Source organism: Fundulus heteroclitus, chromosome 6 (assembly GCF_011125445.2).
Source record: "Fundulus heteroclitus isolate FHET01 chromosome 6, MU-UCD_Fhet_4.1, whole genome shotgun sequence".
NCBI classification, from domain to species: domain Eukaryota; kingdom Metazoa; phylum Chordata; class Actinopteri; order Cyprinodontiformes; family Fundulidae; genus Fundulus; species Fundulus heteroclitus.
The window spans coordinates 4633351-4655130 of NC_046366.1; the positions used below are offsets into that span (position 1 = coordinate 4633351).

The following is a 21780-nucleotide window of genomic DNA, read 5'->3' on the forward strand; positions in this document are numbered from 1 at the left end:
AATATTGGAATGTTTCTCTCTTGTCCAGTTTATATCCTGATCCCCTCATTTCATAATACAATTACAAAACATCATTAAAATTCAACATGTGCATTTCAGTGAGGTTCCTGTAACAATGCAATCAGCCATTACAAATGCATTTAAATACTGATTACAGTAGTGCTTACATGTTCTGAGGAACAGTCACTTTGACACAATTATTTCATTCTTATCAACAAACATAGAAGGGATTTAAAATGAAGTTGCTTCAAATTTCCCAAATTAATTAAGTATTTTTTTTCCCCAGGTCCACGTCTTCTTGGAATGACTATTTAAAGACTATTTCTTTGTATCCAAACTTAACTCAAATGAAGATTACGCTCGAATCTAAATGGATTTTGGCTTGGAGCCTAAGATTAACATTTGGCATTCAGTAGTTGCTATGGAGCGCTCATGAATTAAAAGCTGATAAGTCAGTCATTAGCACCATAGCATGTTTAATATTTCATAAATGAGACAAAGAGACATCAAATTAGAACGAATGAGGTTCACTTCTAAGTAAACGGCACTGATGTGAGGCAGAAAGTCTTCATGTCGATGGTCCTTTATGGCTGTGGACACTTTAGGCCCAGTTCAGACTTGGCATTAACATGCGCCTGGCCTCTGCAGATACATGTGGAGAGCTCTAAGCATGGTTGATCCCACCCAAACCCGCCTTAAAATGATCAGATCTCAGTTAGCTGCTTTCTATCAAATTAAAGATGAAATTACAGTTGAATCACTATTTAACCCTTTACAGATTTCTTCTGTTTGTTTTTTGGTCCCACTTCAGGCTTTCAGACCAAATCATTATTAATTTCAGACAAAGATAACCCGAGAAAATACAAAAGCCAACTTTCCATGAATTCTGCTCTCCACCAGAAAATCCCTAAGAAAGACCGAATGCACAGCTGTCAGTCTGTGACCTCAAGCTCAAGCACACTTGGTTATGATGGTCCACATTTGATGCACTAGCTGTTACACACCAGCAAATCCATCCCTGGATCGAAAAAAGTCAAGGAGCGGCCTCGTCAAAGACTGCATTATATTCTGTTAGGATGCTGCGATGCCACGTGAAAGACTCACGGACAAAGGCTTGATGAAATACATGTTGACGTGCAATTTCTGTTTCAGATAGGCTCAGCTTAGCCTGGATCGCTTTGATTCTCATTACACTACTACTACGCTGTAGTGCAAAAATAAAAAATGTATAAAATAAAACAGAGCAGCAGCAGGTCGGTAAATGTTTCTATGAAATCACTAATAAATGCACCTGAACTATAACCTGATCATGAACACATTTGTCCAAGTCACATTTGAATGGACCTTTTAAGTTTAAAAAGCATTTACATGATCTCATTTACATGCATGTCACCAAAACAACAATACACACACGTGTGTGTGTTTGTGTGTGTTGATAACTTAATAATCATTCAAGTTTGCCCAAAATGATTCTCCTGTGTTTACCTGTGTCTAAGGCTATTTTTCCACATCATCCCCCCATTTTATACCCAAGTAATTAAATGATTGCGTGCCACATTGTTTTTTCTCAGAATGTTTACAATGCTATAAATAATAGAAATGATGAGAAAAATGTTAAATCTCAGATATGAGGCATAGCTGATCAATTTAAGTCTCTGCTTAAAACATATTTCTTTTTAACTGGATTTAAGTCTAGCTAAGAAGGACCTCTGAGTGTTGGTTATGCTACTATTTTTGATTATTTTGCTGATTTTAGCTGCACATCTTTTACTATGTAAAGGACTTTGGTCAACTGATGTTGGTTTTTAAATGGGCTAAATAAACAGATTTGACATTAAATAGATAAACTTACTTGTGTATTATGTGTATTTTGAAGACTTAGTCCAGCCTATTTCCATGCATTTTGGTTCTTGTGTGTTTGGGCCTGTTGGCTATTACTACTTATGACAGATTATAATCGTTGATGAACCAAAATAGCTCTGAGTGACCTGCAGCTGGTAGTTTGTATTTATTCAAGCCATATAATCACATTTCCTTGCATTAGACTTCTGAGTAGATTATAGAAAGTGACTTTAAATCTGCAAGGCAGACAACATTTCAGTCTGAAAAAAGATGCCAAGAGACAAAAAGACCAGCCCCTGTGTGCTCCCACTCACATTTAAAGCTTTTAAAGCTAACCAAGCTAACTGCTAATATTAGATGCTAAAGATTATTTAACATTTTAGCTTTAAATCATTTTGTCTTTGTTTCAAATAACTAAATCCCTATTTAACAGGATCTCTCAAAGAGTGTGGCGTCATCTCTGCTAATAATGCACAATATTTGACTGCTAATGATGAAAAGATAAGTGCTATTCTTGTATCCTCTTTCATTTTAGTTCTCAAGGAGAAATTGGAACTTGATAAGGTTGCTTTTGGCAATTTAAAGCTCAAGACAAAAAAATTGGGGGTCAGTAGCTAGCCATAAATCTCTGATCGGTGCGTCTCTGCAGAGTCCCTTATCCGCTCTGTTGGTGCAGTCATGCCTGAACTCGGCTCTGTCCAAGCATGAGCTGATCTCCCAGGGCGGCTGTTGCTGCTCGGTCTGAACAGGGCCTCAGATCAGTCCTGACTTAGCTGTAAAGCTCAAACCATTGCTGTCATGTTCAAGTAACAATTGGTCCATTTTACACTGCCCACCGAGTCTGCATCACCAGATGCTTTAAGTAATGCTTCTTTAAATACGGACCACGACTCATCTGAAGGCACAGCTGATGGTTAATTCTGTGTTTCGCACGCACTCAGCAGCTCAGTTGTCGCTTCTGTTCGCTCTGGCCCAGAACCTTGCTGCGCGTGCGTCCGCTGTCAGGGCTTGTACCAGTTCATGGAGCGCCTCAGGGCTCTCTCCCAGCTCTGGAGGACGGGGATGTATTCCTGACTTGGACTGGCAGAACCCCCCCTGGCAACATCTTTAGGGAGGAACACCTTATCAGCGCTCTGCAGCTTTTTCAGCTCTTCACGGGTCGACCAGAAGCCTACGGGGACAGCAAAGCTCAGTCAGCAGCAGATCTTAAAATTAGGCGTCGACTAATCTGTTATAATCTCATTGCATAATGTCGTAAATAAGATGCAAGAAACAGCTTTTTATGACAAAACAAAAACACAGCAGCACGCATTTCTGCTTTTTTGGCCCTAGTCAGCATAATAAAAATAGGACTTTTGATCAAAGGCTTTCAAATGAAACGTGTCACGAGTTGCAATATATTTAGAGCAGGAATGGAGCGGAAGAAAAGAGTGTTGTTAAAGCGTCTGAGCGTGGCTGAAAGAAAAAGCTGCTTTTTATGTCCTGCTGAAATTATTTTATTGATCTAGAAGAGTTTTTCTAATACACATTCCCCAGCCTGTGTGTTTAATGCAGTAAGATAAAAAAAAAACCATACCTGCCATTTTACAGCCAGCGGATACAGTAATATGTAACAGCTTAGCACAGGTATGATATGCATTTGTTTTCCATACCTTTTGCACTGAAACTCCTAAATAATATTCAATTAATCGTTTAACCCTAAAATGTGACCACCTCTGTGTTTAACTGGATCTCAGTATAAATCCAGCTGATCTGTTTTCGACCTCAGAGGTCTGTTAGAGAACCTTAGAGAAAATACAGCATCATCAAGACCAGGAAACTCAGGAGACAGGCCAGGGAGGAAGTTGTGAGGAAGCTTAAAGCCGGGTGGGTTAGGTTCTAAAACCAATTCCCAAACACCAAACGTCTCACAGAGCTCTCCTCAACCGGCGTATGGCCTACCGCCTAAACTGACATGCCAGACCAGGAGAGCATTAATCAGAGAAGCAGCCAAGAATCTCTGAAAACAACTCTAAGTGGATGCATGGTAGAAGAGGCATGATGCTGCGGGGATGCTTATCTTCAGCAGGGAAAGGGAAGCTGTTCAGAGTTGATGGGAAGAGTGATGGAGCTAAACACAGCCCAGTCCAGGAAGGTAACCTCTCAGTAAGTGTTGAGACTAAGGTGGAGCATCACCGCCCTAAACATAAAGACTAGGCTGCTGTGGAACCGTAACAAAACTAATGGCTGTAACCTCAGAAAAGCTAAAGTGCTATGAATACTTTTTCAAGGCGCTGTATGTTCTACACCAGCGTGTGTCTGCGTACCCACTCCAAGTCCGGCTACAAAAGCGGCCCCCAGAGAGGACATCTCCCGGTGTTGGGGTCTGACTACCTTTCTGCCGAACAGGTCTGCGGTCAGCTGCAGGACGAAGTCGTTGGAGGAAACGCCGCCATCCACCCTGTGATGGAGAGGGGCAGAGTGCTCAGTTATTACTCAGATCCTTTTACTGTAACTGTATCAGAGGAGCATCCGTCCACGTAATGTATTCTCCATACTCCTATCTGAACTGCATTAGTTGAAGCAGGTTTCAGTGAAGTCCCGGCTCTTACACCCAGTTTGCTGGCTACCATCCAGGTTCACCATGTCAGACTGCATGAGCAGCCCTCACCCAGTCACGTGGGGATGGCTTCATGACTGGTGAGGCACTCTGGAGTCAGAGGTTCAGAAATATGAACCCAAGACGCCAACATTTTTTTACCTTAATTTAAACATTTAGTTGTTTTAAACACTTTTAATTCTCATTTAATCAAGCATTATTTGGCCGAATCAACCCCACTTTTTCAGCCAAATTGGTTCGGCTGAAAAAGTGGGGTTGATCATTGGAACATTTGCACTGTATGGATTAGATGCATTAGAGCTAATCCAGATCTAATAGTAATACATATGACGTCTGCGTGGCACACATTCTCCATGCAGATGTCAAGGTGAGGAGGCTGCTCCCGTCTTTGGGATTGTGCCTAAATGTTAGGGGGCCGTCTACCAGAGGAGGAGGAGGAGGAGGAGGTGGAGGAGGAAGAGGAGGAGGAGGAGGGACAAGAGGAGAGAACTACTGGTGACTCCCCATGTTTTGCTGCTGGAGTTTGTGGAGTGATCAGCAAGGAGCTCAGCGCTGAAACCTGTAATCGTTTCAGTTGTCATATTTACAATAACATGGTTAAACTAAACTGTGAAGTTGTGTCTTCCTTAGAGGGTGTTTTATGGTGGCAACCTGCTTGGAGGAGTTAAACGAACTAGTTAGAGAGCGACCACATTCGAGTGCAATAGGGCATTCCTCACATGACGTCAAATTACTAAATTCAGACGCATGCGTCGTGGCCATATAAGCAGATAGGTAACGCTTAAACAGTTTACTTGTTTGAGTCAAATAGTGAACAGATCGGTCCTGAATATCACCTCAACAGACATATTATGGCAACCGCCAAACATGGCTGCTGTGTTGGTATCTGCAGGAGTGACTCGCGATATGGTGATTATAATCATATGAAGGGAGTTTTTTCCCCCCCACAGATTTTCCAAAACCCCAGAGGATTGCAGATAAATCTCAGTGTTTTATATGAGCTTGTAACCAGGAGGACATTACTGTAGGATTCTGGACATCTAAATGTGGTTTCTACATTTCCTCGGTCTCAAGGAGCCAACACTTGAACGTTCAGACCTGAAACCAGCGACTGCAGCATCTGGGCACGTAGACTACGTTTATTTGGCTTTTTCTTAGTGGCTTTAAAACTTCATACAATCCATGAGGGGAGTTTATGTGAGCTTCAGTGTTGCATTTAGTCCGCTTCTTAGCAGCAACTTTGGCCTTGTTTTTCTCTATAGTCACTTGTAACGTTTGTGAATTGGTGGTTGAGGTTTCTTGTTTTTTTTTTTCTCCTGAACGTGAGGTCAGCTTTTTTTGGACTTTGTTTTTTTTCAGACAAAACGCCCTTTTCTGCTTATCGCACCGTGCAGCAAGAGGGCTCAAGCCCCCTTCCCCCGCGACAACTGTTTTATAAGCAGTAAAAGTCCCGGTGTGTAGAAATACCAGCTAAATACCACTCCTGTTGAACAGCGGGGTACGTTTCTCCCACGTGTTTGAACCAGACTTTTTCAAACACGCAGGGGGTTTGGTCGGGGTGTGCGCGTACATATTTCAGCCGGGTTATGCTGTCAGTAGCAGCAGCGCGAGTGGGTCTCTTTATAACTGCTTATAGTCACTTATTTAATAGCCCAAATAAGCGACTTCACATTCAAAAACAAGCCCATAGAACCACAACCTGCTACTCATAAAATTTACACGCGACTTTAGAAAAAAACAGCCAAAAGTTGCTTATAATACGCAGACTTGGCAACACTGGCAACTGTTCCTATGGCGCTCAACACCGCCCCCTATTAGTGCGGCACGGTACTTTTTTTGCCTCACGCAAGGAATTTTAATTGCATATTTCTGATTGACTACAGAGACCAAATATATCACACACATTTATTATACATTCTACACAGACTGGAATGTCAGTAGTACATGTGTAAGCTAACATGTATATTGTAGATATATAGAGAGGCACCATCAGAGCGGAGGCACAGCTCCTCACCTTGCCTTTCTCCCATGTATTTGAACATAAGTTACTGAAAATAAATCTATAAAGCGGGCAAACTGATTTTCTCTCATCAGTGCTAGTATTTTACTTGTCATGATGATGGGTGAGGCACTGCCTCCCCTGACCGCACGTCGCTGCCCTCACCTGATCTTTGTGATGGGGATGTGGGTCTCTCTAAGCATCGTCTCATACAGCTGCTTGTTTCTGGAGAGATCGTTAAAAAGAGAGGCAAGCAATACCAGTAAGCATCAACGAGCCGGAGACAAGCATCCGGGAAATGGAAACGCTGCGTTTAAAATGAATCACCTGAAGGCGACAGACTCCAGGATGGCTCGGACCAGATGGCTTTTGGTCGTAGAAGGCTTGAGGCCCATGAGGGAAGCACACGCTCTGGGGTCATTCAGGGGAGCCTTTAATAAGGAACACACAAACACGGGTCAACCCTCTTACTGTTTTAAACAGTCGTTTTGGTTTACACATTTTCCAGGAAATGAATTGTATTATTGGGAAGGGGTGACTTATTGTATCTTGAAGCTTCTGCCCACTCCTTTTCAGTCTATGGAAATTGTATACTAGTAAATATTGCTGTTATGTTCAAAAAAATAAAAAAAGTCGATCCTCCAATAAAACTCAGCTGTCTGCATGAATCGGCACAGTTCCGATTAATTGTGTATATCTTTCTGCAGGGTGAAGCAAAAGTACAACACACAACTTCAATGTTTTAAAACATAAAACTGGAAGCACAGGTGTAAATCTACTATGTTTTTTTTTAATACAGCGTAAGCAACGTTGCATACAGTGACATCCATCCATGAATTCAACCTAATCTTAATAAATGTTTGTGAAGGATGTGGGACAGGGCCAAGGCCTTTTAACTTCTCATCAGTGATTGACTGCTGCTGGCAGCTTCGCTTTGGTCCGTTACCAAAAGGATTTGCTTGACAGCACTCCCTGCCACAAATACTCAGAACAATGGGGAAGTCTAAGGAGGGAAATCTTTGATTTAATTTGGGGAAGCTGTGCCTTAACAACTTCACATTCCAACAAAATCGCTTCAAACAACTAGATGCAAGTACAGGTTAGTAATCTGCATCACCAATGGTTGGAAGAAGAAGCAAGCCGTCAACCTGAGATGAAAGCAAATTAGTTGGGATGCTCAGGAACAACCCAGGAGCCACCGAGTACCAAGGGAACCTGCCGTTAACCGGAAAGAGCTGCAACACAAGGGTCATCCTCAGGTTCTGGGAAAGCGTCGACCAGAAAAGAAGACCCTGCTCCAGAACTGACACCTTGAAGCACTACAGAGACTCTCCGCTGCCTGCATGTACAAACCATATGTCCTCTGCAGAAAAGGATTAACAGTCACCCTTAGGAGGCTACAGTGACAAAAATAAATCTGGTTTGAGAAATCCACCACCACCACCACACCAGGTCAAGCATGGTGGTGGCAGCATTATGCTGTGGGCTGTATCCCTGCCAGCGGTACATACACCTAAATCGTTCAAGGTGGATGCAATAATGAAGGCAAACCGTCACCATATAACTTTATTTCAAATCAACAGGCGGGTCGCTCAAACCTAGACACGATTGGCTCTTCCAACAGAAAACGATCCCAACACACATCCAAAGTGGTTTTTGGAAAAGATAATAGCAAACGTCTGGAAAGGCACAGAGTTCTTTTTTTTTATAACAACTGAAGTTAACGGCTGTATCTTCATGCCACCCTGCAAACCCGATAAGAGCAAATGTCTTTCCAGTAAAACACAGACAGGACACCCTTTAACTTGGTACATTTGTCTGGACAACTAGAGAGGAGGGAACACATTTCATGATTTTGAACTAAAATATCAACATCCAACAGAAAACACTTACAACTGCCGGTTCCCCACGGAGGGCAGAGGGGAAAAAAAAGGGAAAAGCATTGTTACAGAGAGGTAAAGTGAATTTAAATGAGAACCACTGTCATAGAGATGGAGGTAGGTGTGTGCACAAAAAGCAAAAACCTGTTATCTGTTAGCCGCAAATAAACAAATGCATTTACCTGCAGGCCACTGAAGGAAGGGACGAAGCACACGCCATCCGAGTCGCTGACGCTGTAAGCCATGTCGCTGGTCTCTCCCACGTCGGAGAAAAGCTCTGCAACGGCATCATTTTAGATGTGAAGAGAAGTAGTAGCTGTATTTTTGAAAACGTTTTGCAATAAGCGACTCAGTCCCGTCCTCCGCAGACACCTCGTCCCTCACCGAGCTCTTGGGCCCATTTGATGGCGGTGCCTGTGTCTGCTGCATTGCCCTCCGCCAGGTACACCACGTCAGAGCCGATCTTCCATCCCACCAGCGGATACAGACCTGCAGCCAGGGGACCAGGGGGTTGGGATAATCCTGCCAGGTTCAAATGTGGATAACAACAACCAATAGTTTGCTCCTCTACCTGCTACAGATGTGTGTGGTTTGCTCCCAGTGTTGATGTCCATGAAGGTGCCTGTTCCCATTGTGATTTTCACATCGCCCACATCAAAGCAGCACTCTCCAAACATGGCTGCCTGCTGGTCCGCCATCTACCGCAGAAGGACAGAGCAAGCCTGTAGTGTGTTCATGGCAGCACGACAGATGAAGCAGCATGCCGGGTGTGTAAATGTTTTCATGTGGCAGGAAGTCATTCAGGTTTGTATTTACCTTAAAATTAGCAGCTCATTAAATAATTAAAGCGTCTATTTTTGTACACGATATACATCTTTCCGTTTCTCTTTGACATCTGGTCTGCATCACAGCACTCAAGGTGCATAAATATGTTCTTAATTTGAAAGTGAATCAACCAAATCCCTACTTTGCAGGAGTTTACGAAAACATTCGACCCGTTGACCTTCATGTGTTTTACACCACAAACACCAACGTGTTTTAGTGGTAGTTGTTGTGATGGACCAACACCAAGTAGCATGTAGTGAAGTGGAAGGAGGTCTTTGGGTGAATGTCTCTACCAGCCTTGCACATTTAGAGACTTTGGCTCATCCTACTTTACAAAAGGTCAGATTGGATACATGACAATCATGAACATTCATTTTACACTCATGGCTAATTTGATTTAGGTGTTTAGCTTGACTAGCAGGTGAATATGCTATAATCTATCTAACCCATTCCACGGCAGCTCTGGATGTATGTTTCCTGCTGGAGGGTGATCCTCCACCACAACTTCAAGTGTTTTGCAGACTTTTAACAGATCTTCTTCCAGGGTTTCCCCATTTAGCTCCATCCATCCATCTTCCCATCAACCCTGACCAGCTTCCTATCGTGTCCCATCTTTAAACCTCTCCATAACCTTATCCCTGACATGTCTACCATGGTCTTTATGATGCTCTTTGTTCCCTCTGAGAACCGCTGCATTCGTACTGAGAATAAATTACACACAGGTTGACTAATCTGGAGTATCCTGAGAGCGATTGGCTACACTAGGTTTTATTTAGGGGTATCTGAGGCCTAACACACTTTACAGATTTTTTTTTCTGGAAAAATGTTAGAAAACCAAGTTTAATTTTCTGTCAATTTGACAAAACCTGAAAAACATCAATTTTTTTGCAGGGCGCTGTAGCCACATACCAGCTTTCCTCCTCACTATGATGGTTCGCCTGCTTTTCTCTGTTCTTGTGAGGTCGTTCAGTGAAAAGCAACCTGGGACTCAGTGTCTTTTACCTGCCGTACAGAACCTGTGTTAAACTGGGACTTTGACTCTGAGGTACCATGACTGAATACTGTGGCACCCTTATCAAGCCCACTATAATAAAAATGTATGAGGAGCCTATGTAGAATCATTACCAAATGCTTAAGCAACGTCAGTCTGCAGTTTAAAATGTTGTGTGGAAAACATCAGCTACACTGAAGCTCTTATCTGAAGAATCCCTTCTGAGGAAAAAGCTTCACCAGTAATCTACCTCTACCGACAGAGGCGCAGGAGTTCATCCTGCAATTGGCGGGTCCCCCGCTCTGACTGTCTCAGTCTTTGTGTCTTTGGGCAAGACACTTCACCCAAATTGCCTGCTGGCGGTGGTCAGAGGGCCCCGTGACACCGATGTATGGCAGCCTAGCCTCTGTCAGTCTGCCCCAGGGCAGCTGTGGCTACTAACATAGCTCACCACCGTCAGGGTGTGAATGTGTGAATCTCTGACTGTAGTGGGAAGCGCTTTGGGGTCATTGGACTAGTTAAAGCGCTGTACAAGTACGAACCTTTTACCTAAACAAACTAGTCATGTTTCAAATTCAGCAAACCATTGTTATCTATGTTACAAAAGCTCTTGATAAAAAACAGTACTGATTTCTAGGCAAAAAGTGTTGGCATGTGCTCAATGAGTAAGTTCAAATAGAATAAACAAAAATTAATTGCTCAGTAATTTCAGTGGAGCCAAGGTTTTTGGGCTTTTTACACAACAGACATCTGAAAACAGAAATGACGGTACCCTAAGAGGGTCTAATCCCCTTCTGCCTGAGATAAGTGAAAATTTGCGAACTTTGCACATGTTTACATCATAATAACTGATGTGGTGGCACAACTAAGACAGGTTCACTGAGGATGTTTATCGCATTCACGCTGATGCTGGATTGTGATGCCAGGACGTGCACTCACCACTGACATAATGGGAATGGACACTCCGAGGATGGACGGATCTGTGGAGCCAAAGTTATGGCTGATGGATCATGAAAGACAAAAGCAGAGACAATGCATTATATCCCCTCTCCATCAGTACTCTGTTCTAATGGCAAACTGCAGGAGCAGGACCGGGTACAATGCAGAGGGTTCCGGCTGTGCTGTACGGTTCGCAAAGAAATGTGTTGAAATATTTCTAGTCCATTGTGATACTGTGAGTTTAATCCAAATACACAGAGAGCTGAGTAAAAAGGTGGCCCCCACAGGCCACAGCCTGTCCAAATGATTCTGTCCACATCAACGAGCTGCTAGTTTCCACTTCACTGGTGTATGAGCATGAAGGGAAATAGAGATCACGTCATCCATTTACACATATTAGCAAGTCTGTCTTTAAAAGGACCAAAGTCTAAATCAAATCTATCCACAAACTGAAAAGAGTACATTTATTGAAACTGTTTCTGTCTAGTTAAGTCTAAATATATTCGTACTTCTAGCAGTTTTAGCCTAGTAAACAAAGACGACCAAAACGTTTGGTGTGTGCGTTTCAGTCAGTGCAGCATCGGTGGCGTCCTGCAGGTCGGCTAAATCAGTTCCACAGAGTAACTCAACTTTAACAAAACAGACCCCCGAAACATCAATATCTGCCAAAATGCATTTAAATAAAAAGATCAAAACTTGTGGAGGATAATCTAAACATGCTGTTCCACATCATTTAAAACTGTACAGCTCAAAAACATTAAAGGAGCTAATCAGAGTATAATACCAAGTCAGGATCTGGTCAGCTCAGTAGAAGTAATGAAACTAACAACAGAGGCATCAAAGGAGCAGCAAGGAGACGAGCCCAGAAACAGCAATGGTTCTGCAGGTGGAGGCCACAGACATTTTCACCTTCTCAGTTTTTGGATTGCTTTTCAGTATTCAGCATTTGACCAGGGTCAGTGTCCCTAATGGTACCATGAGGCAAAACCTGGACCCTACAGATGTTGCACAGGCAGTCCAACTCCACCAGAATGCTACATCAATCTGGGCCATTGGCAACAGATGTTGCCTTCCAGCACATAGAGGAGATTCCAGGAGGCAGCCATTGACTCTAGGAAAGCTAAACATGGCTGTCAGGGGTCCTTCACCTATCAGCAAGACCGCTATCGATGGCACCCTGACTACAATCAGGTATCAGGAGCAAATCCTTAGACCAGGGATCACCAACCTTTTTGAAACGGAGAGCTACTTCATTGGTGTTGCTCTCTGATGGACTGTGCTTTTTTTTTTTTTTTTTTTTTTTTTTTTAGAATAGGCTCGTGGGGACCACATGTGGTCCTCAGGGGCTACTTGGTGCCTACTGGCACCATGTTGGTGACCCCTGCCTTAGACCCATTGTTCGACAGTGCAGTGGGTACTGGGTTCCTTCTGGTGCATGATAATGCCCAGCATCATCGGGCAAGAGTATGTAGGTGGTTCATGGGGGATGAAGGAATTTATACCAATGACTGGCCTCCATGCTGCTCCCCTGACCTAAATCCAATAGAACGTCTATGGCACATCATGTTTAGGTCCATCCGACACCAGCAGGTTGCACCTCAGACTGTCCAGCAGCTCCATGATGTCCTGGTCAGGATCTGGCAGGAGATTCCTCAGAACATCCTCTGTCATCGCATAAAGAGCCCCAATGTTGTCAGGCATGTATACAGGCAGGTAGGTGCCGTACAAACTACAGAGGACTATTCTGAGTTGCTGCAATGACATTTCAGCAGACTGGACCATCAGTTTTCACTTTCTCTGTGCCTCTGGATTCAGCCCTCTGTGGGTTAATAGGTTTCAGATTCATTAAACGATGGAATCTTTTCGTTCCTAACACATTATCCATTCCATAACAGGATGGATATCCAGCAGGATTTTCCCCCAACTGAGATCTGATGTGTTTTTAAAGTGTTACTTTAAAATTTTTGAGCAGTGAAATATGTTCCAGCAACCCTTCCATCTATTAACTATCTGGCTTCCAGTACATGGATAGAGTCAGAATGGGAATGAGGAAGCACAAACAATGTTGCTGCAATGTGCAAAGTAGTGTTTTCTTCTTTGTTGTGTCGCACTGAATTTTAACACAACTGAGCTGTGCTAACATGACTAGTGAAACTTCCATGGGGCCCTCAGGCTGCCACAAATGGAGGACTGCGTCTCCACGCTTGGTGAGATTTGGGCACAAAGACACCAGCTGGTCACTGGAAACCACCGATTTTCTGCTCAACCTGTTTGGTGAGTGGCTAATCTGATCTTATTCCCAGTGAGTGTGCCAAATCTAACCGCTACCAGATCAATCTGACAGCGCCACCTTCTGGTGAGGAGGGCTTTACAAAGACTAGAAATCGTCCACATAACAGGACAGTCCTCAAATGACGTCAAATGGCTAAATTTAGACGCATGCATCACAGCTGTCTTGTGGTCGTACAAACAGAGCGGTAACGCTTTAATAGTTTACTTGTATGAGTCAAATAGTGACCAGATCTGTCCTGAATATCACCTCAGCAGAAATATTATGGCAACAACAAAATACAGCTGCTGCGTATGATGATGGTGACCATATGGAGTGTTTTTTCACTGATTTACCAAAACCCTGAAGGATTGCAGAGAAATGTCAGTGTTGGATAGGAGCTTGTAACAAAGAGGACTTTACTGAGGAATCTGACCAAAGGCACCTATATGTGCTCTCTACATTTCCTGGGTGGTCAGGAGCCAACACTGAATGTCCAGACTTAACCAGTGACTGCAGTGTCTGTGCAGGTAGGCTACGTTTATTTGGCTTTTCTCAGTAGAATGAAAACATCGTCATACGATCCATGAGGGCTGTTCATGTCAGCTTCAGTGTTGCATAGTCCGCTTATTATAAGTCACTTTGGGCTGATTTTGCTCTAAACTCACTTACAACTTTCGTGAGTTGGCAGTTGAGGTTTCTTGAAGTTGATTTTGAACACGAAGTCGCTTTTTTGGGCTTCGCCTTTTTTCGACAGAATGCCTTTTCCTGGTTATCGCGCTGGGCAACAAGAGCTATTAGCGGGGCTCAAACCCCCCGTCCCCCAATCAGCGGGGGTTTAGAGAGTTTCTTCCTCACATTGGATCCGTTATGAGAGAGGACAGCCTCTCCTACCTTTCTACTAATACTGCTTTCTTTCTGCTCATTCTGAGGCCTCTACATTTCTATCAACGTTTCAACTGTCCTACGCTGGGTTTCTTGACTAAAGCAGGTTGAAGTGAAGCTCCTGGGACGTCATCATCTTCCAAAATGATTATTATTGAGGCTATTGCCATTCTAGTTTGCATTCTTCTTGTTCGACCATCTGGGAAACCCGGGCAGTCTATGGGCAAATGTGACATGATTTGAGATCCCATTCAGATCAGTGTATACCTTGTCTTTGATGTCTCCCTGTCTTTTTAGTGATTAAACGCCGTCCCTGACAAGAAGCTGAAAGATCTTAACTTATGGTGAAGGATAAACTTACCCTGTATTTTCTACGTGGGGGAAAATTGAGAGGGGCAGAGAGACAAGAGAACAGAGAAACCCACTCCAACACATCTGTGAAACAACACATGACATGCTGTAAAAAACAATAACACACACACACAGAAACTTAAGAGACACAGAACAGAGAGCGATCAACAATGTGAAGCACCAGACCTGATAGGAGTCAAAAATCCCTGTTGAACTGGCATTAGAGTAGTCTGTGGCATGAACACGTCCTGAAACACATTAGCAAACATTTGAGGGTACTTTCTGAAAAGGTAAAGCAACAAGGTCCTGGTGGTTTGTTTTTCACGTCCCCTCCTGCAGAGGGCCCAAGCATTCCTTACAAATTACAGGCAATCAGTGATGCAAGAGAAATTGCAAGACAAAGAGCTCCCTGTCTGGACCTTTAATATCCTGTTAGCAAGTCCATGGCAGGAGACTCGCAGGTCGGATCACACATTACTGAGCCATTTCCAAAATGCTGTGTTCAGAGGTGAGATGGCTGAGCAGCAATCGTTGCCACCGACCTTTTGTGAGCTTGAACAGAAGCCAGGTGTCTATTGTCCCAAAGCAGCAGTTGCCTTCTTCGATCGCCTGACGAACCTGGAAAAAGAAAGAAATGTGATGAGGGAGAAGAAGGGGATGGAGGTGGAGTACAGCCTGTTCCTGCTGGGACTTATTCACCCTGAGAGTGTTTGTGTGTCAGGAGGCTTGTTGTAAACGTGAGCCACGTTACGTAAAAATGCACACTGGCATCTTTATGGTGCTCTCATAAGGAATACTGTGGCGTAAAAAAGGATCTTCCCCCTTGCAGACTTCTTGGGTTTTTGCTTTTTCATGAATGAGTCAGATCACCAAACAAACCCTAATAGTAGACAGATAAAATAAAAACTGTTTTCAATTGATGATTTTGTTTATTAAAAGTAAAATCCAAAACCTCTGCACTATTTGAAAATGTATTTACCCCCTTGACCTAATAACAGGCAATCAGTCTTTTAACATGAGCGTGGTGGATTTTTGGTCCACTCCTCTTTGCAGAATTGTTTAAATTCAGCCCCTTTGGGAAGTTTGAGCATGAACAGATGCACCACTCTAAGACCTGCATTTATTTATTTATTTTTTTTTTAAGTTTTCTAGTTGGACTTACTGGTGTGCTTTGGATGATTGCACTGAGCTTAAGTTCTCCAAGGTTTGAGAGCAGAATTTATACGTGCAATGATTATGTCTAGTAGATCCCAAAGCTGCCGAACCAGCCCCCGACAATCCCGCTACCACCATCTTGTTGAAATACCATTAAAATATAATTTTTTATGTTGTGTTAGTTTTAAACCAGATGTAACATGACACACAGCTCCTACAACGTTTTACTTTGGTCTCTTTGTCCACAGGACATTTTCCCCACAGTTTTGTTGATCGTCAAGATGTTTTTTGAGAAATGTGCATCAAACATTAGTGTTGTTGATGAGCAGCGGCCATTTTGTCTACTCTCTGTGGCGTTGAATCATGAACGCTGACCATAACTGAGACAACTAAGCCCTCGGTGCTTCAGATTTTGCTCCGGGTTTCTTTGTGACTTCCCGGATAAGTCGATGATTAACCTGCGGGAGTGATTTTGGCCGCCCAGCCCATCCTGGGAAGGTTCTCCATGGTTCCATATAGGCGTATAGCACCTTTCGCAGACATTAAAACCACAAAGTGCTTCACAATAATAACAACATAAAACACAAGCACACTACAATTCCATGTACATCCGAGTTAAAAGCATTTTTATATAAAATATCTTAAATTCTTTCTTAAAAGACTCAATAGAGTTTATGCAGCGCAGGGGCTGCAGGAGCGAGTTCCAGAGCCTTGGGGCCACGAGGGCCGATCTCCTCGTGTTCTAAAATGAGTCCGTGGTACAACCAGCAACCTCTGATCAGCTGATCTTACAGTCTGAGGGGGGCAATATGGCGTCAATAAGCCATTTATGTATTGCGGAGACTGGCCATGTAATGCCCTGAACGTTACGATCAGAATCTTTAAATTCATCCTATATGGAAAAGGGGGCCAGAAAAAGGGTAATGTGCTCTATTCTGTTTGTCCTTGTTAAGATTCTTGCTGCTGCATTCTGGACTGTTTGAAGCCGATTTAAAGCTGATCTACTGAGACAAGTAAAAAGACTAACAGCAGTCCAAACGACACGAAACAAAAGCATGAACAGCCATCTCCAATGCTCCTGTTTTGACACCCATGATCTCAACAAATGTTTCTCAGATGATAAAAACTGTGTCGGCCCAATTTTCTGGAATGGTGCTCAGAGGATAAGGAGCTATTAGAGATGACAACCAAGTTTCTTATTGTAGTTTGGAAAGAAAGTCCCAAAAAAGGAAGATACTTCCTGATCACAGGAGTTTTATTTTCAGGTGCAATAATTAGAGTCTACGTTTTGTTAGCATTTAGGTGCAAGTAGTTGTACTCAAGCCATTGTTTGATATCTGGCAAACTGGGGCTTTGTTACATATTGTGGGTGTTACCTTGGTTAGCTTAAAGAGGACATATCGTGCTTTTTAGTTCTCCCTTTTAACACTGAAATCATTCAGTCCTAGTCTACATAAAGCGGAACTGCAATGCTTGGTCTGAATTCCTCCTCTGGTGTGAGGTGTGTCTCTGAGCGACTCGTTTTGGTGCCGTCTCTTTAAATCTAAAGGCGGTACTTCACACCCTGCCCCCATCAGGGTCGCAGAGCGTTCCAATCCACCCTGTTCGGCCATCTTTGTAGTACGCTGGGAACGGACTAATGAATTGTGTGGGTTAATACACCCAACAACCAAACATTTATACTTATCTACTTGTAACGTTTGCCATTGTTCAACTTGGACTCCAAAATCGGTCCAAGAAATAAAAGTGGGAGATTTTGAAATTGGTAAGCTCCGAGTCCATGACCACAGCATTTGTTGAGGAGCAAATACTGTGATGTGATCGTGCAAAAAACAGAGAATACTGAACAGCTTGAAGAATATGACCCAAACAGAACATAAAGATATTTACGCAGCTCCTGGTCAGACTACATTCACATATTCTGCACTCCTAGAGACTGCAAGTACACAAGAAAATGTATTTAAGGGCTATAACGTGGATTTTGCATGATAAGTCTCCTTTAAATTTTATTTTCTTTTTCATCTTTTACAAAACCAGAAAACTGCAACATGTCAGTCTGTCTTCCCGGCTCCATTTAAACTGTAGCTCAAACCAACAAACACTTCCTATTTCATGTTCAGTGCCCCCCCCATCAGCCGGACCATCCACGCACCTGCTTGCAGTGTGCCAACACCCACACGAGGCGAAAGGTGACGTGCTGAGTGGAAAAGACAATGAGGCTTGCTGCTAGGGACCGTTTGTGCCGCGTCAGGAAATAGGCCACCTTCATCACGCCGTGGATTATCTGAGATAGTTGACAAGAAAGAAAAAAAACATACAAGGTGGTGTAAGAAGGGACTTTATGTTCTGTTCCAGGTCAAACATGTCTGTCTAAAGGTTGAGTCAAAGTGATGGTAGGCTGCTACTGGCCAATCACAGCCATAGTGGGTATCTGGTTGTTTTTATTTCATAATGTATCCATTGTACTGATAATCAGGTTTGTTTGGGGCCAACTTATCCTAAGGCTATGGAAGCAAGATCCAATGTATTAATGTGACCATCAGCAGAACTAAAGATTGCATGCATCCCAACATTGGGTTAGGCTACCAGCAGAGCTACTTTTACCCTGCTTTAGTGCTATGAACCAGCAGCCGCTCACATGACAGGTTCACTGCATTTCACAGGTTCTGTGAAATGCAGCTTGCACTGATCACTGTAACTTTTACATTACATACTTACATTAAAAAGCCTTTTTAATGTTTGCTCATGAGAAAGAGACAAAGCGGCTCACATTTTTAAACAATGTCACCTTACCGCATCCTCCGCTGGATGAACGCATAACGTTTTTGATGCATCAAGAGTTCAAACTTTAGTAAACGTAAGCGTTAGTAGGATATTTAAGCAGTTAAATGGAGTCTTACTACAGTAGATGCTGACACCCAGTGCCAAAGGTACCAGAGAGCGCTAAGCGGTGTCATAGATGCATCCCTAACCAGAAGTTCTGAAATGCTCCTCAGGTCATTGCTCCAAAACACACATGCAAACATGGACCTTCAGTCCATGAATCCCTCACCAGTGTATCACATTAGGTGCACATGAAGAGCACATCACTACTCAGCAAACTTCAGGCATATTGTCTGGTGCTCCGGTCTGTTGAGGTGAGCGTGGTCACCGTGGATTTTACTGTCTGAAGGGTCCTAGAAGATAAACCATTTGTTAAACTGGGAAATGGCTCTAAGAAGCTGCTCCTGGAAGCTATTTTAGGGAGATTTCTAACACTTTTTCCAGAGTTAGAGAACGCGTTTCTGTTCATATCTTTAGTCTAATGAGTCAAACTAGGTTTTTTTGTTGTAAATACGTGTAATTAAATTGGTTTTTAATAGAGATAGAGATTAAATTTTTTCTTTTTTTACTGTCTGAGCCGTTTGGGCAAGACATTTCATCTGCCTTGCCTGCTGGTGGGGGTGAGAGGGGCGATTGTATGGAAGCCTCATATCTAGCCCAGGGCAGCTGTGGCCATAATGTAGCTTATCACCATCAGAGTATGAAAATGTGCCAGATAGGGTGAATGACTAAATGTACCGTAAAGCGCTTTGGGGTCCTCAGGACTTGAGAAAGTGCTGTATAAGTATCGGCCATTGACCATTTATCCAAAAATGTAGCATTTATCTGTGCTTCATTAAATATTCCAAGACTGAAAGCACTCAGAACAATCAAACTTAAAACAATGAATTTGAAACATACAAATCCCTGTTTGGTTATCGAAAGCACAACCTCCATAAAAATATTTTTTTCTTGATGTGTTTTTGTTTTGAAACATATTTATTAAAGCTATACAAGAGGTGAAGACGTCTCGGGGACCCACCTTCATGGTGCAGGATCTGTTCCAAGACTTCACCAGGTCTGCAGCTCTTTGATCCTGCCAGCTGATGAAGTTGTGAAAAGGAACACCAGTTTTCCTGTCAAAGGTCAAGCCCAATGAGCCAAAGTCGAGATGGAAAGAGAAGAGGAGTCATAGAGACGTCAAACTAGAAGTCCTCATGAAGCTCCCTTCAGATTCGTCAGTGAATCAAAGGGCATTTTTGAGCAAACAGGAAATTCGCCATGCTATTTCATTTCCTTTACCTGTCCCAGGTCGTAAAGGTTGCTCTCTGGGTGGAGATGCCAAGGGCCTCCATTTGGCACATTTGAACTCCTGCATCTGTAACACAAGCACAGCAACACATACACACAAACAGGGGGAAGAGAAAAGCAGAATCAGGCTGTTTCCATCAGTGTGCAGGAAATATTAGCAGAACCTGAACTGTATCAGAGAAGGAGAGAATGGCTCTTTACATTTATGTGCATTAACCTAAAGTAAGTGCACTTAATCCTTCATCTGTCACTCATCTGTAAATAAAGCTACAGTGGAGACATTAATATGAGTCACATGTCAACAGCACAATACATCCTGTATGCTTGTCAAGGTAGTAGTTGAAGTCGCTTATGGAAAAGGATTCCCACCGGTGCTGCTGCCCTGTCACAGCTGCAGATGGATGCGATAACAGGATGTGTTAGTGCTCAGCTGTACCTTGCACTGCTCCTTTGACCACGGTGATAAAGCCTCTCCACAATGCATCTGGGTCCATCTCCACATGCCCCACCGCAGGATACAACGGGACAACCTGGAACAAAGACGCGATTCCAGAGAATCATCATCAGGCTTTGAATATTACAGAGAAACAGGTTCATGTGGAGGTCTGCAAAACAATTCACACCCATTCCACAATTCAACGCGTCACTGTACTTCATTAGTATGTTAAGAGATGGACCGACCCAAAGCAGTGCACACTGATATTCAGATTAGCAAATGTTTTAGGGATAAACTGAATAGTGTGGCATGCTTTTGTACTCAGCCGTTTTGCTCGTATGGATCAGAGATCAAGGTGAGAAGAAATTCCAACGCATATCTCACAGAACACTGTTCGATCTACCCATTGAAAATGGAAAGAGTGTGGTACAACTACAAGACGGACACATGGAGACGTGGCCGTTCACTTAAACTGACAGACAGGGAATGGAAAGCAATTAGCAGCCAAGAGGCCTGTGGTAACTCTGGAGGAGCTGTAGAGGTTGACAAGACAACTAATAGTCATGCACTCCACAATTCTGGTCTTTCTTTAGAGAGTGGCACAGAGAAAACCATCACAGAAAGAAAGCCATTAATGGTTCAGTTAAAAACAGCAAACCTGTGCAAGAAGGTGTGTTGAAGTTTTGGGTCAATATTCAGAACGATGACAGTAGGTAAACAAACACTGCTCCTTCCTGTGGGACAACAACCCTACACACACAGCCAGAGCTGCAGTAAAATGGCTGAGATCAAAATATCATTCATGTGTCAATTTGGCCCAGTCAAAGTCTAGACTGACAGATGCTCTCCATTTAATGTGACCGAACTTGAGCTATTTTGCAAAGAAGAATAGGTAAACATTTCAGTCTCGTGCAAAACTAGGAGAGACACACCCAGAACATGGTTCTACAAAGTAATGACACACTGACACTTCTGATAGGCAATCCTTCCACGTCATAAATGGTGTCTACTACCATCTGTGACTGCTTCACATAAAATCCCAATTAGCTATTTTACAGTTTGTGGCTGTAACATAACAGCATGTAAAGAAGTAAGGTAATGTTTTTGGCAGGACAACCTGTGGTGTAGAAAGGCCAGAGAAGGGATGCGGAGTACCTTGCTGGTGCATGATCCTCTTACTCTCGCCTCCTTATCGTACACGTGACATCTGATTGACGTTGTCCCGACGTCCACTGACAGGATAAAGCTTTCCTTATTCAATCCGTTTCTGCCCATCGTTGTAAACATCCGGGGAGATCAGAGCCCCCTTGGGTGTCCCAGTATCTCTCAGAGGAATGCCCTGTCCTCCATGGCCAGCTCCCACGGGCTCTGCTTTAAACCTGGGTGGATGATGGGACTCGATCAGACCGTAACTCGAACCCTGGACTTTGGTTTCTGGGACGTGAAGTTCCAGTTTAACCTGTTCAAGCAAACAAACACAGTGCAGCAGATCAGAA

General features: G+C 43.2%; 1 protein-coding gene across 2 annotated transcripts in view; it reads right to left on the bottom strand.

Annotated features, from left to right (window-relative positions):
- The window catches only part of gk5 (glycerol kinase 5), a 22095-nt gene continuing 315 nt past the window's right edge, over nucleotides 1–21780 (bottom strand). The window contains exons 2-17 of one of the 2 annotated variants that reach the window (XM_012860972.3): nucleotides 21440–21743; nucleotides 20285–20378; nucleotides 19840–19915; nucleotides 19580–19673; nucleotides 17888–18019; nucleotides 15123–15198; nucleotides 14767–14828; nucleotides 14591–14664; nucleotides 11076–11136; nucleotides 8892–9018; nucleotides 8705–8809; nucleotides 8503–8597; nucleotides 6768–6871; nucleotides 6606–6665; nucleotides 4149–4282; nucleotides 1–3013 (exon numbers count right to left, since the gene is read on the bottom strand). In XM_012860972.3, coding sequence (XP_012716426.2) covers nucleotides 2844–3013; nucleotides 4149–4282; nucleotides 6606–6665; nucleotides 6768–6871; nucleotides 8503–8597; nucleotides 8705–8809; nucleotides 8892–9018; nucleotides 11076–11136; nucleotides 14591–14664; nucleotides 14767–14828; nucleotides 15123–15198; nucleotides 17888–18019; nucleotides 19580–19673; nucleotides 19840–19915; nucleotides 20285–20378; nucleotides 21440–21571 — 1596 coding nt within the window. In that variant the 5' untranslated portion in view covers nucleotides 21572–21743 and the 3' untranslated portion in view covers nucleotides 1–2843. Of the gene's footprint in view, nucleotides 3014–4148; nucleotides 4283–6605; nucleotides 6666–6767; nucleotides 6872–8139; nucleotides 8329–8502; nucleotides 8598–8704; nucleotides 8810–8891; nucleotides 9019–11075; nucleotides 11137–14590; nucleotides 14665–14766; nucleotides 14829–15122; nucleotides 15199–17887; nucleotides 18020–19579; nucleotides 19674–19839; nucleotides 19916–20284; nucleotides 20379–21439; nucleotides 21744–21780 lie in introns of those variants that run through there. The other variant, XM_036137901.1, reaches the window with a different exon arrangement.